At 41.0% G+C, this 13,873-nt stretch overlaps 1 protein-coding gene across 1 annotated transcript in view; it reads right to left on the bottom strand.

Moving 5' to 3' along the window:
- Positions 1–13,873, bottom strand: part of pdzd2 (PDZ domain containing 2) — a 76,247-nt gene that overhangs the window by 19,431 nt on the left and 42,943 nt on the right. Inside the window, 1 exon segment of the mRNA XM_022753008.1 lies at positions 3,977–6,485. Within this exon segment, the coding sequence (XP_022608729.1) occupies positions 3,977–6,485 (2,509 nt within the window).

Genomic DNA, 13,873 nt, shown 5'->3' with positions numbered 1-13,873 from the left:
GGTACCCCACCACTGGTGTAGTTGTTAGCCTTTCCTTGAGCTGCTTGACAGCAATCTGGTGCTCATCTGTCCACAGGAATGCAGCTCCCTTCTTTAGCAGGCCGTGGAGAGGGCTTGCTAGTTCTGCAAAAGTTGGAACAAACTTGCAGCAGTAGTTACACAGCCTGAGGAAAGATTACAGCTCCTGCAGGCTGTTGGCAACTCCCAGAGCAGTACATCCCTGACCAGAGCTGGGTTTGGGCGGATCCCGTCACCACTCACGACGTGGCCCAGGAAGAGAACTTTTGGACATTTTGACGGCTTTAGCTTCAACCCATAGCTGTGGAGACACTTGAAGACCTGTGCAAGCCGGGCAAGGCTTTCATCAACTCCTCTGCCAAGGACGATGACATCGTCAAGATAGATCAATAATGTTTCCCACTGAAGTCCTCTGAGGATGAGTTCCATCATCCACTGCTATCTGTTCAAGTAGTGGTAATCTACACACCACTGCACACCTCCATCCATGCTCTTTTTGGCAGGGCTGANATAATGTTTCCCACTGAAGTCCTCTGAGGATGAGTTCCATTGCCATGTGGGTGATGAATGCAGTGTTCTCACGGTCCTTGTCATCCACTGCTATTTGTTCAAGAAGTGGTAATCTACACACCACTGCACACCTCCATCCTTCTTGCATACTAAAATGACCCACTCTGACGATGGTGTACTGACACCTATTTTAAGCATGGCTTGAAGATGCGTTTCCTCTGCACTTTGGAATCCAAGAGGTGTTCTTCTCACTGGTTGGCACACAGGCTTGTCCTGTGTCAATATTGTGTGTGACAGCAGACAGGTAACCCAGGTCAGAGTCACCATTGGCGAAGAGGGATTGAGTTGAACATGATAGCTTTTCAGGATAAGCTTCAACAAAGAGCCCAAGGCATGCTCTTTTTGGCAGGGCTGCTTTGCTGGTTGAGAGGTTGCATAACTGGACTGGCACCCGCTTCTCCATGGTGGTAGCAACAATTCTGGAGGCTACAGCTTCTGTGATTTTCAAAGGCTCTAGTACAGCTGGAACCCCTGGCCTGGGGTCCTCCACTTCGCCTCACACAACACATTCTGAAGTTGTTGGTATAGTGGTGGTCTCTTCTAGGATCACTCTATCAATACAATAGTCTGATCCATCCCCTCTTACTATTCTGGAGGGCACAAGTTCATTTCCAATGAAAACTTTGCCACGGGTGTGGATGACAACATCATGAGACTTCATTAGTTCTAATCCAAGGAGGACAGATTCACGTATGGGAGCTGCGTGTAAACATAGGCCACCTGAGGATGGTTCAACTCAGTCTCTAATAGCAGAGGAAGTTGTTTTGTTGCTTTAACTTGCTGGCATTCTGTATGTGTAGACTGGAAATGTTCATACTGTATGAACAAGGGTCCTGAGTCCTGCGAGAGGTAGCAGTGAAGTCGTCACGTGTCTTCATCATCAGCCCAAGAAATGCGCCTCCTTCTGTTCTTTATTTCAGTTTAGCGTCCTACAGTAGCTTTGTAGTTATGTTCATGAGCCTCCACACACTTTTGAGCCTCTGCGACAGAGCATGGATCTCGGTTCATTACTTCGTAGGCCACTCTGATTTCTTAGGTCTTTAAGGAAGGCATCAGTTGCCAGTTGATCCTGCAGCTGGTCTCCATGGATCGATATGCCAGTGTGATGAGGTGTTGCACCTCTTCTGCAAATTCAGCTGATCTCTCTACCTTGTTGAAGTTCTCCCAACTTCCTCCTTACTGTGGTAGGGGGGTCCCTTTTTCCAAAGCACTGGGTTAGCTGCTCTACTAAGAGGCCATGATCCTCCCTTGTATGCTCTGGCAGTGAGTGGACATACTGTATTGCAGCTCCTCTTAAGCACTCGGGCAGCCTGTCCACTCATTCTGCAGCTCTCCATCCATACTTCCTGACCTGATGCTCAAATGGCAACAAGAAAGAGTCTCAGTCATCATTTGTGTCAAATGTGGCAAGTTTAGGTCGAGGTACTTCCTGCAGAGTGTGCTGATTGTTGTGGCCTGAGCTATTTAGCCTCTGGTCATCATGGTGGGGAAACAAGCGTTGGGTTTTCATGCCCATAGTCCCTAGTGTCTCTCTGCCTGCTGTCAGGTTCAGGGTTGACATTCCTCATGTTGGGGCCAGAGTTGCAAGCCTGCTAATTGATTAGATTCAGCTCAGCTGCAAAGTGGCCATGACCACTGTCTCTTGGTCTTACTTATCATTTTCTTGTTCTCATTTATGTAATTATTTCTTTTCTTTTCTCTTTTTTTTATTTTATTTTCAATTTATTTGTTTAGTTGCCTGTTCCACTTATTTCAACTTTTGCAAGCAATGTCTTTTATGTATCAGTCTTTACTTTAAGGACCTGTTATTGTCATTATCAGAGTATTGTGTTTACTGTAGTAAGTCCTGCTGGTGCGCTGCTCCACTAAATAGGCGAGTGCAATCTTGCTCGGTGATTAGTGCACATTAACAGTCTTCTATGCTGGGAACCACGGCTAGCAACCAGCAAGTGTTGAAACATGAAGCTTCTGAATCCGGTCAGCTGGGTAGCTAGCTCGGATAATTTTTTTTTCTGTCAGGTGGATGTAAGTTTTGGATATCCCACTTCTGACACCAGTTGTCGTGCTTTGACCCCTTAAACTAGGCTACTTCACCTGGATGTGCATGGGTGAAAACACTTTGCACGACAGGGAATCTTACATTTATGAACTTTACTTCACTTCAGCAGATGAGTAGAGAACATACAACAGTACATACATGCATACAGTACATCAGTGATCTAACCCAAGCTGAGTTGTGGACTCTATAGCCACAAAACAGCAAGCAAGCGCTGTTCACGTGTGAGTGCATCATGCTCACTAACCAATCAGTATGCTGTAATCAAAAATAAAATAAAAAACAAGTAACACATAAGGAAAGAGGGGGCAATCTGTAACTGCCTTACAATATGAGCAGAATCATCTGAATGATTACCACCTCGTGGTTGTCTACCTCTGCCACTCAGACTGGTTTCAAGTTACATCCCTGTTAATCCAGAATTATATAAAAAATTAACCATGTGTGAAATTTTGTCATAATCAATGTGTTAAGTCTTGAGTAATTGCTAAAAAGTGATTTATGAGGTCACACTGCCCTTGACCTTTGACCTTTGACCACCAAAATCTAATCAGTTTGTCCATGAGTCCCTGTGGACATTTGTAACAAATGTGAAGGGATTCCCTTGTGGAGTTCTCTAGACACTGCGTTCAAAAGGCCAAAACCGCATTTTGTGATGTCATCATGACCTTGACCTTTGACCGCCAAAATCTTTCAGTTCATCCTTGAGTCCCAGTAAACATTTGTACTAAATTTAAATAAGTTCTTTGAAGGCGTTACAGAGATTTTGCATTCACAAGGCCAAAACTGCATTTTGTGAGGTCACTTTTGACCACTAAAATCTAATCAGTCCGTCCTTGATTCCAATTGGACAGCTGTGCAAGATCTGTTTGGTCAAGGCATTACTGAGATATCACATTCATGAGAATGGGATGGACAGACAAACAACGCAAAATCAATATGCCTCTGGCTCTGGCTCTCACCTGTGTGGTGCCATTTGACACCCCTTCTGTTGATTGTGACTAACTGCTTTGTGTTGCGTTGCTAAATGAGGGGGTTTCAGAGCCTGATGTTTCAGGGAGAGAAAGGGTCAGAGGTGACAGCAACAATGATCCTGTGGGCATTTCTGTTTTAATCTGCAATCTCACCACTAGATGTCACTGAATCCTACACACTGTTCCAGTTATACTCACAGAATGTGATCTGGGGTTGATAAACAGATTGTAATAAGATGTATTCAACAGCTTTGTGCTGTTGCACAGCTGATACGAAACTCATTTTCAACTCCTACTCACAGTGGCTTCAATGGATAGAAAAGATTCAAAATCAGCTGTTTTTAATTGAACTCCTCACCTGATGGACCAGCCAGGCTGTGGTCCATGGGTCTCTGGGGTTTCCTGAGGAGTCTCTTCAGAAGATCCAGGATCACGTTGGCTCACCCTGATCACATCCACATCTGTCGGGGCTGCAGAGGGAGGGGAGCTCTCAGTCTCTGTGGGCTGGATGCTGACCTCAGTTTTTTCCACTGCTGTACCCTGTCCTTTGGTAAAGTCCTCTGTGCATAGCTTCTCGAGCTCAGGCATACTGAGAGCCCTGAGCTGCTGCAGCCTGCTGCGGGGAAGTCTGCCATGTTTCCTCCGCAGCACTGGAGGGGTCTGTGGTGTAAATCCATCTGGAGCTTTGGGAGCCTCAGCCTTAGGACCGTCCTCCAACAGGGGAGCTGTGTTACAGCGTGTATGTGGAAAGTCAAGGTTCATCAGTGTAATGTTCGAGGGGGGTTTACCAAGAGGAGGAGAGCAGGGTGTGGTCGCTATCAGAGTCTCCACATAAGAACTAAAACTTCTCTGCCGTGCACGACAGTCAACAGAATTCACCAAGTCCATATAACCAGCGATCCTCTGGTTCAGTGAGGATCTGTACGTCAGGGCGTGAGACTGAATGTCACTGCTTTTAGCTACAGGCCGGTCAAAGTTAGCCAGGTTCTCAAAAGACTTTATCTTATGTCGGACAGAGAAGGGATTATAGCCTGCAGACACTGCAGCGTCTGTTGAGAAGCTTCGTCTCTCCATCGTCTTTATGTAGAGTCTGGATGTGCTGGACTTCAGGGTCTCACCTGTCTCCACAGCAGTACTAGGCTTTGAGGGTTTTGTGGTTGAGTGAGTTTCTTTAGTAGAACACAGTGAGTTCAAGTCTGTGTTACGGACCACAGCGTTTGTTTTCTCTACAGTGGAAACAGCAGCAGAAAGAACAGGTGCTGATCTCACCTCTGTTCCTCTCTGAGTGAGTTTAGAGCCTGAATTTACTGTTTCACTGTTAGCCACAACTGGTGATGATGAACCAGATAAAGAAGACAGCTGAACCTCTATAAATGTCCTCTGAGTGGGAGGTTGGTGGGACTGGCCCTGAGATCTGGAACCTACATGGACGCTCTTCTCCATGGTCAGTTGTACATCTCTGTGCTCAGATTTAACCTGCCTTCTCTCACTTACTCTGGGCAAAGCAAGGCAGCTGTTCACATCAGGCTGGTTACTGGTCCTCAAACAGCTGGATCTGGTTGTCACTGATGGTAACTGTGTTGACTGGTTCGAGGCAGCGTCGATGTTTGAAGGAGCTGGACTTGGTTTTTGGAGCGGCTCCTCCTGTGACTTGTTCTTACTCTTGATACTCAGGCCTTTCAGTTTGGGAGCAGCTGTTTTTGGACTGATTTGTGATTCAGATGGAAGTTTTAAGATGCTGCTCCACACAGGACTGTCTGGGATATCAAGGAGCTTCAGGCCAGAGGTATTCTTCAGTGAGGAGCTAGTCTGGGTGTTCAAATTAGTTCTACCTGTCAGGACTTTCTCTTTGTTTATCACTGTTGCTGAGACTTTTGTGTCTGATCTGCTGAGGCTTGAACCATAGGTCTCTGACTCCACTGAAGGTGACAGGGCTTTTTTTATATTTAACTTTTTCAGTAAATCTGAGGTGAGGGAGGAATCTGCTTCCTGTGTGAGACTGTGGGTATCTGGTGGGGAGGGGCTTAAGCTACCAGGACAAGATGCCACACATTCTTTAGCTTTGTCGCAGGGTTCAATAGCACCATTAACATAGCACTCTGTAGAGGACACAGGTATTGGACTGTTGGAAAACTGGCATGGTTGCTCTTTGTCTCTTACTGAGACATCAGAGTCACCCCGCCTCACATCGAAGGTCTGATCCAGCTCTGTATCCTGACTGCTTGCAGGCTGAACAGGTGAAGACCTGTTTGGTGAGTGTCCATCAGCAGCAGGTTTCTGGGCATCACAGCAACAAAACTCCACTTCTTCCTCATCTGAGGAGGGCTCATGAATACCACCACCTCTTTCAGCATTCTTATTGGCCACTACACTACTGTCAGTGGTGGACTCACTGTTTGAATCGCTGTCTTCTCCTGTGGGGTACATGTGTTTAGAACCAGCGTTCTCTTCTGGTTGGTTCTCATGTGTTGTCTCCACAGGGAGGACATGTGTTGTCTCCACAGGGAGGACAACACATTTCTCATTTCCTGTATCTAAGACAGAGCTGTCCAGGAGACTAGTCTGGACTGGAAACTGAATCCCAGCCCCCTCAGACAGGGGTACAGCATGTTGGCTTGATACATGCTCATTGGATAATATTTCCTTGGGGGGTTTGGTGTGTGTGTTTGTGTCACTGCAGAGGCTCACTTCTAATAAAATATCATCTATGTTGGTGATGGGTATTTGGAAGTCATGGTCTGTTTGGGTTGTGTGGTTTGGGACTATCACTTCATCAGACAGCGCCTGAACAGATGTGGCCGGGTTCAGTTTGACGGCTCCATCACTGCTCCCTGATGACATCATTAGATTGGACAGTCGATCTACAGCTGGAGGCAGAAATGAAAGGTAAGCACTTCAGTCACAACTGGTTGAGGAGTTAATGTTGAGTTAATAATAGTAAAATAAATTCTACTTTATCTTGCAGCACAGAGGTTACATACATTTCATGCCATAGAATACAATAATACAAGAAGAATAATCTGGGTTACAAAATGATATTCATAGATCAGGACAACAACAATCTGAACAACAGTTGGTGTGTACACATCTAGAGAAATGAATGAAGTGGTTTAGGTTATTTCAAGTTTATTCAGATGCTAAAGATTTTTAAAGGTCCCATATTTTACTCTTCTCCAGTGTTTCATTCTAAGTCTTGATCAATAAGAAGATATATTTGTGGTTTTAAGAACCAAAAACCATCTCAGTGTAGTTTTATATCTCCTCTCTCAGGCTTCTCTCTGGAGCTCTAGTAACAACAGGTCGGTGAGTCAATCAGAAGAGAGGAGACACTGAGCCTCTCTTCTGATTGGCTGACTGTTTTCTGAGTGATCCAATAAAATACTTATTTCAGGTAAACACTCAGAGAAACCAAATCCTGCAAGGTTGGATGATGGGTTCAGGTGGGTGGGGCTTGGGGCATGGCTGAGAGCAATGACTGCTTTGTTGTGACATCACAAAGTTACAGAAGTCCCGATGGCTAATTTAAAGGCTCAGTTTCTGAATACAGGCTGTGTGCATTTCTCTGTGGACTGAGGCTTTGATACTTTCACAGTATTAATATAGAACCTAGACCTGCTTGATAATAAAAAATATGTGGAAATCTACCTTTATTTAATATGGGACCTTTAACTGGAGACATTGCTGTGGTTCTTCAGGAAGTCACCTGAGTACTTCTTCTACTGCCGTCTCTCATGTTACAGATTGAACTGAGGAAGACAGAGGAGTAATAAATCTAGACTGTAGAAAAGTCAGAGGAGTGATTTTCTTTTTCGGTAGCACTTTACAATAAGGCTACCCTAGGATTTAAAGGATTTATAAATGCTTTATAGTTAGGTTATCAATTTGGTCGTTAACACTTTATAAATCCCAAATTATTAATTATAATTATAAACAAATTATAACACAGTGCTGAGGCATTCACACTATTGTTCTTCAAATCATTATACTTTATTATTTATTATTTATTATTATTATTAGTGTGAATGCCATGTTATTTGAAACTTTATGTTTTATTATTCTTTTTCTTCCGCCCATATACAGCATCTAACTACTCCTTCATACTTTTTCCCTACAGAAACCATTCAACTATCAAAACGTTCAGCTCCTTCAGCAAATTTATGCTTGTATACAACTTTTTTCTACTATTTATGATTTTCAAAATATTAAGCTTTTTCTGCTACTTTTTTACTATTCAAATGAATGGAGAGACTGTTCAAATCCTTGAAAACTTCAGCCTCTTTCAACTACTTCAGCAGACTTTCAATTACAGAATTTATTCAAACTTTAAAATGTTCACAAGACTTTTAACTATTAAGCTTGTATTGAACTTTTTGATATCTTGAACAGTTTTTGATTTATCACTGTTTTAGTTTTATGCTTTTTTCTGATCATTTTTGAATTTATAATGGGTGTGTATTGCGCGGAATGTTCAGGGCTAGAGTGGAAGAAGCTCTCAAACTCGTCTGAAAAAATGATGCGTAATTTGTCCTTGTGGCCACATATTTAAATCTTCCCACATAATTTCTTCCCAGTTTGTAGACAAATTTGTCCTGTTCCAAAGAAAGTGTCTACCTAAGCACAGAGAGTGATGGTAGTACCCTCCAACTCTCACATAAACTGCAATACAAATTCAGGAGCAGATTTTCTGAGAAAAGCAGAACTGACACTTTTTTGTAACTCGCTCCTGTTTCCACATCTTTCCTAAGAAAACCTAAACCACACAGACATGTTCAGGAGAGTCTTGTGGCACTGATTGTGTGATAATGTTGCTGATATTATGTACAGTTTTTGAATTTAAAATGGGTATCTATGGGAGGAGGTAAGAGGGGATGACATTACAGCTAGAGTGGGAGAAGGGGTTAAACTGGTCTTAAAATCTCTGTTTAATTTGTCCTCACAGGCACACAATTCACTGCTCAGACAAAGTTTTTTGACCAGAACCAAGATAATTCGTCTTCTTTCAGAAAATTTTTGTCCCCAACCCATTTTTGGGCCCACTGACAAATATTTGCATTCAGTAGAGTCTACTCTCTCAGAAAATATATACCTTTATACTACTATATTTTACTGGGAAGCCTGAGTTTGAGATGTATATTTCAGCTGAATCCCTGTCTCACTCAGTACAGTAAATAAGCAGTCAAAATCACCATGGCAACCTCTGAGTGCAGGGGGTGGGGGTAGGGGGCACACAGCTGTTTCAAATCAGTTGATTAGAGACTGTCTGCCGTATTTATCAACTTTAATGACATTTCTGTCAAAGTCCAGCTACAGACTGCTCCAACATGAAGACAGTTAACTTCAGTTTGTCATTCTAACTGATTCTATACAGACAGGAATGCAGGCAGATAACATGTCCCAGTTCTCGTCTTTTGCAGCTAATGGACTTCATCTTTCAGCTACTCCAGTTTAATATTTCGGCATCTAACTTTTCAAAGCACTGTACTTCAATTAATATGAGCTGCTTTTTCACCCATTTTACCATTGCTTCAGAAATCTCATTCAGATTTGAGCTTACAAGTTTGGTTGTACATTACAGTGTACATTTAAGGATATGAACTAAGGATGTGATCTGAACTATTTATTATTAACTGTTATTATTATTATCAACCCCTAAGGGATAAATAAAGTATCTATCTATCTATCTATCTATCTATTTCTTCTTTAGGTATTTTTCAGCCATTTCAGGCCATTTGGCTTTCAAATTACAGATTTTGCTGTTTTGTACATTTTTGTACAATTTTGTACTGTTTTTTTCACTTTGCTTCAACAAATGAGGCCAGCCATTTCATGCCATTCAACCTCCAGTTTAAGATTTCTTTCTGTTCAGCCATGTACAGCATTACTTCAGCAATTTCTTCCAATTTAATACATTTCAGATTGTTCAGATAATGAAATTAAGATTTAACATTATAATATTTGTAAGGTTCTTCAGGTACTGACTTCAGCTTCTCCAACTCTTCAACTGTTACACTTTAGCTTTCAGTATTTTCACTTTTTTTTCAGCAACAATTTAGCAATTTTTTCAACCATTTTAGGCAATTCAACTTTCAGCTTACGAGTTGCTTTTCAGCAGTTGATTCATCCACTTCAGCATTGCTTTAGCAGTTGCTTCAGAAAACTCATTCATCTCTCAGCATTCATACGCATTTTCCACAGGAAATGCATTTTCTAGTCTTACTAATGAGTTACTACCATTTATATATTGTTAACAAGCTAATTAATAAACTAGTTATAAACCATTCATAAATCCTTTAAAAGGGTAGTCTCATTTGGCCATATCAATCTGTAACTGGGTCCCTTCACCAGAAATGCCAAATTGTATTTCTGACAGGTTGAAACTTGTTATAGAGAGATTGTAATCTAATAGAATAGAATAGAATAGAAGATTCTTACAATAATAACATGGGAATAAACTCTTCTCTTCTGAAACAGTTAACCACAGCAATGTCACTACTACACTAAATTAAAATGTACATTACGCTACTACAAAACAAGCCGTTATTAAACTATATAGAAAGCATACAGGGAGTTAAACTACAGGGTGAATCTAGCACAACTAAAGGTAAAATATACTGTGTAAGATAGTCACCATGGATAGAAAGCCAGAAGCCTGCAGGTTGCTTTGGGGGAGTGAGTGAGGGAGGGCAGATCCTAAATCTTAGGTTGGCATAAAAGGAAGAGACATGATTGTCTATTTAAAGGCAAACTGAGCAGCATTCTGGCACTAATGACTCAGTGTAAACACAAAAAGAAGCATAATTATACGCCAGCACATCACATGTAGCTGCAAGGCTTTGGAAAACAGCACTGATGACAATGATAACATCTGCACACACCACAAATTTATCTAAAGCCCAACGGAAATCATATTTAGTCATTGATCAAACATTAAATGATTGTTAATATTTTATCATTAAAAGATCTTTGGAGAAACATCAGAAATGCCCCTGTTCATCTGTATCAAGCAGCAACCTCCAGGGCTGAGAAATGAAGCCAACACTGAAGCACCAAAAACTGCAGTTCCTCTTATGACTACTTGAGGCTGGCTCCAACAGTGAGTCAATCTCCATAGACTCCCATGTTAAAATGTCCAACTTTACAGCAGAAATAAACATGTTATGTATAATTGAGGGTGAAGTCACTTTGAGTGACAGGTGGGTGAGCGTATGCTCGTCACAAACAGGTATGCACCAAAGTCTCAGCTCCATACACATGAAATTTCGCTATAATTTTATTTACTGTATATATCAGTGCTAATTAGCAGGTATCAGTGTCTGCACTCATCATACCTGGCTTGTTAGCATAGCTCATAAACTACCTAATTTGCCAGCAAATTAATTAGCCTTGAGTTAACCTTCGAGCAAGATGCCCAGCCACGATGCTAAGACAAGCATATGCTTGCCACAAATCAGCATTTATGGATTAGCTGGAACCTGTGTGTGATATCGTGGAGACTACGTCCATCTTTATTTACAGTCTATGTACTGTGTTTGATCGACAGCAGCTGGCAGGTTAAGCCCCAACAGGGGAATGAGAGATGAGGTAAACAAGCTTGCGCTGTAGCTGACAGACCATGGGTGCACAATGTGTTGTCAGCAGTAGTGTTAAAGATCATTCAGCACAACATCGTGACCTTGAGTGTGATATTGCTTTTATACAACAGTTCTAGGATCATTTATTTGGTTACGCCAACGCAAATAGTTCAGCACCTGGACTGGTACTGGACTGCTGCTAAGCAACATTTTCCTGATCCGATGATGTCATACGAGCGCATCTGGAAGTGCACTGAAGTATCCAGACTTCTTTCCTTCCCACTATCCTCTTCTGACGAATTTAAGTCAAATGTTGTTTCTGAAAATATTTTCATCTTTGCAAAGATTGTGATAATCTAAGATAGATAACGGCTGTTAATGTAACGGTGGTTAATAGAACACCTGTAAAGTGGAGGGATACATGTAGTTAAAAGTCCCAGTGCTATTGTACTCTATATCAGCACTCATGTAATGACTCTCGTTCAATCAAATTACTTCGTCTGAACTGTTGTATAATTTGCTCTATAGTCTGCAAACTGAAGTTAGCAGCAGCGTTCAACAACATGTTCAATAAGCTGAAGTGCAGGACGGACGAGACATGTTTGTGAACAACCCACATCAGCCCTTCTGCTAAACCTCCTGATCTAACTTACAGTCTATGGTGCTTGTGTTGGTCAGTGTGAATGCCTGCCTGTGATAGAACACTGGCATTACTGCTTTATGCACATGTGGTTTAAAACAACATTTGATTGGCTGTGTCACTTCTCAGGTGGAGCCATCATGAAACAAAAATATAAAATTTACATTTTCTTTGTAAATTTTTTCTCAAAGGTGAACAGTACCGGTGATGTGTATTCATGCTGTGGCAAACAAAAATATATATAATTTCAGTTGGACTTTAAACAGACAATGATCTCAGTAATACAGCCATGAGTTTAAAAACTTAGCAGACACCAAAACACTGGACTGAAGTTTACAACAATATGAGGAAGGATTATGCAAAGTTACACTCTCTTTTAATACATGTATTATAATACATCCATGTGCACTTATAGTTCAATGCTTTTAACTTTTAAACATTTAACTTTTAAAATCACAAAGCATTGAGCAACTAGTGCGTCCCAGTCAGGTTCATCACTTTTTTGTATCACCTGGAAACATTTCTGTTGGAATGTCTTTTAAATCAATATCAAATAAATACATACAGCTATGAAATAAGTCCTGGAAAAAATAAATGAGGTAATACATGTACAAATGTGTAAATGTCCACATTTATTTATATCCAGAGACCTTTATTTTCAAATGTCACATTTATTTCCCAACTCTTTTTATTCCCTTCTATCATATTCAAATGAGGGGGTGTGGTTGGTTATCCAAAGCAACAACCCCAGAACAGAACTGTATCACACACTGAACAAGGTCATCGGAAGTTATATAGTGATACTGTGATATTGCTTTTGGTCTGAATCTGTGAGATAACCAAGCCCCCTCATTTGAATAAAAGAGCAGTAAATAAATGTGACATTTGGAAATAAAAGTCCCCTAAAATAAATATTTTTTTTTTAAATAAAAAGCAAATCATTTTTTCACTTATTCAGTTATATAGCTATTTATTTATTGACTCACTTATATACTCATATTCAAATTCATTTATATATTGTATGTATTACCCAATGTATTTATTTCAGGATTTATTTCACAGCTGTATTTATTTATTTAATTATTTATTTAATATTGATTTAGATGGTAGTCCATAACTTACAGCATGTTTGTGCATTAGGTTGTGTTGTGAGTATTTGCAGCCTGTGTTGTTAAATTGCTGAAGATGTTTTCTGAATTTGTTTGTCTTTTTGTCTGTTGCATTTTTTTTCCTAAGATGCAGTGTGTTGAGCTCTCAGGGCAACCATTGAAAAACCGACATCATAAAGCTCTGGTAGCTCTGAGTCACTGGAGCTACTTACACCTGATGGTCCGCAGGTCTGAGTCACTGTAGCTGCCACATGTTGTTTCAGCTTTTCATTTAGTATTTTAATAGTGGTCTGATACTCCGGGCCAATCAGCTGGCCAGACCACAAGGAATTCTTCCAGACTTAGAAAATCCAAATGTGTCTATAGGTGATAGTGCTCCCAGCTGTTTAATGAAGTCACAACAAATGAATTTGTGGCTCTGAGCCGTGTGATATACACCAGGTTGAAATATACAAGCATTTTCCTTTAAAGGACCCCTGCTGTACTGGCACAGTGGTCTCATAAAAATGAATTTGTTATGAGGCACTGTCCAGTGGAACATGGACTGGTCCAAAATGTCTATTTTGACATCTGTGTTGAAATGACAACTTTGAACGTCTTATGGAGTTTAAATTTGGGTGCTAGCACCACAAGGCGACAAGACCACTCTATTACATTCCTCCCCTTTAAGCTTTCTAGCCATTATTTCTTTACAAAGCAAAAATAAATCTGCTGCCCCTGAGTAAATTCTTGAAACACCAACTCACTGAAATAGTGAACTTCAAATATCTCTTAGCAGTGCACATTTCACAGCCTATATCTTAACAAACTGCATTTTAGATTGTCAATTTTAAAGATTCAGTCTCTGTGGGAGTAACCAAAGCCTTTTACAGCATTTTACAGGTGCACTCTTGTTTTCTGTGGGTGATACCTGTGCTAGTGTCACCTCGACAGCC

This window comes from Seriola dumerili, unplaced genomic scaffold (genome assembly GCF_002260705.1).
Source record: "Seriola dumerili isolate Sdu_G_001 unplaced genomic scaffold, Sdu_1.0 BDQW01000017.1, whole genome shotgun sequence".
NCBI lineage: Eukaryota > Metazoa > Chordata > Actinopteri > Carangiformes > Carangidae > Seriola > Seriola dumerili.
Note: the sequence above shows the minus strand (reverse complement) of the source record. Positions and strands in the feature narration are given on the sequence as shown.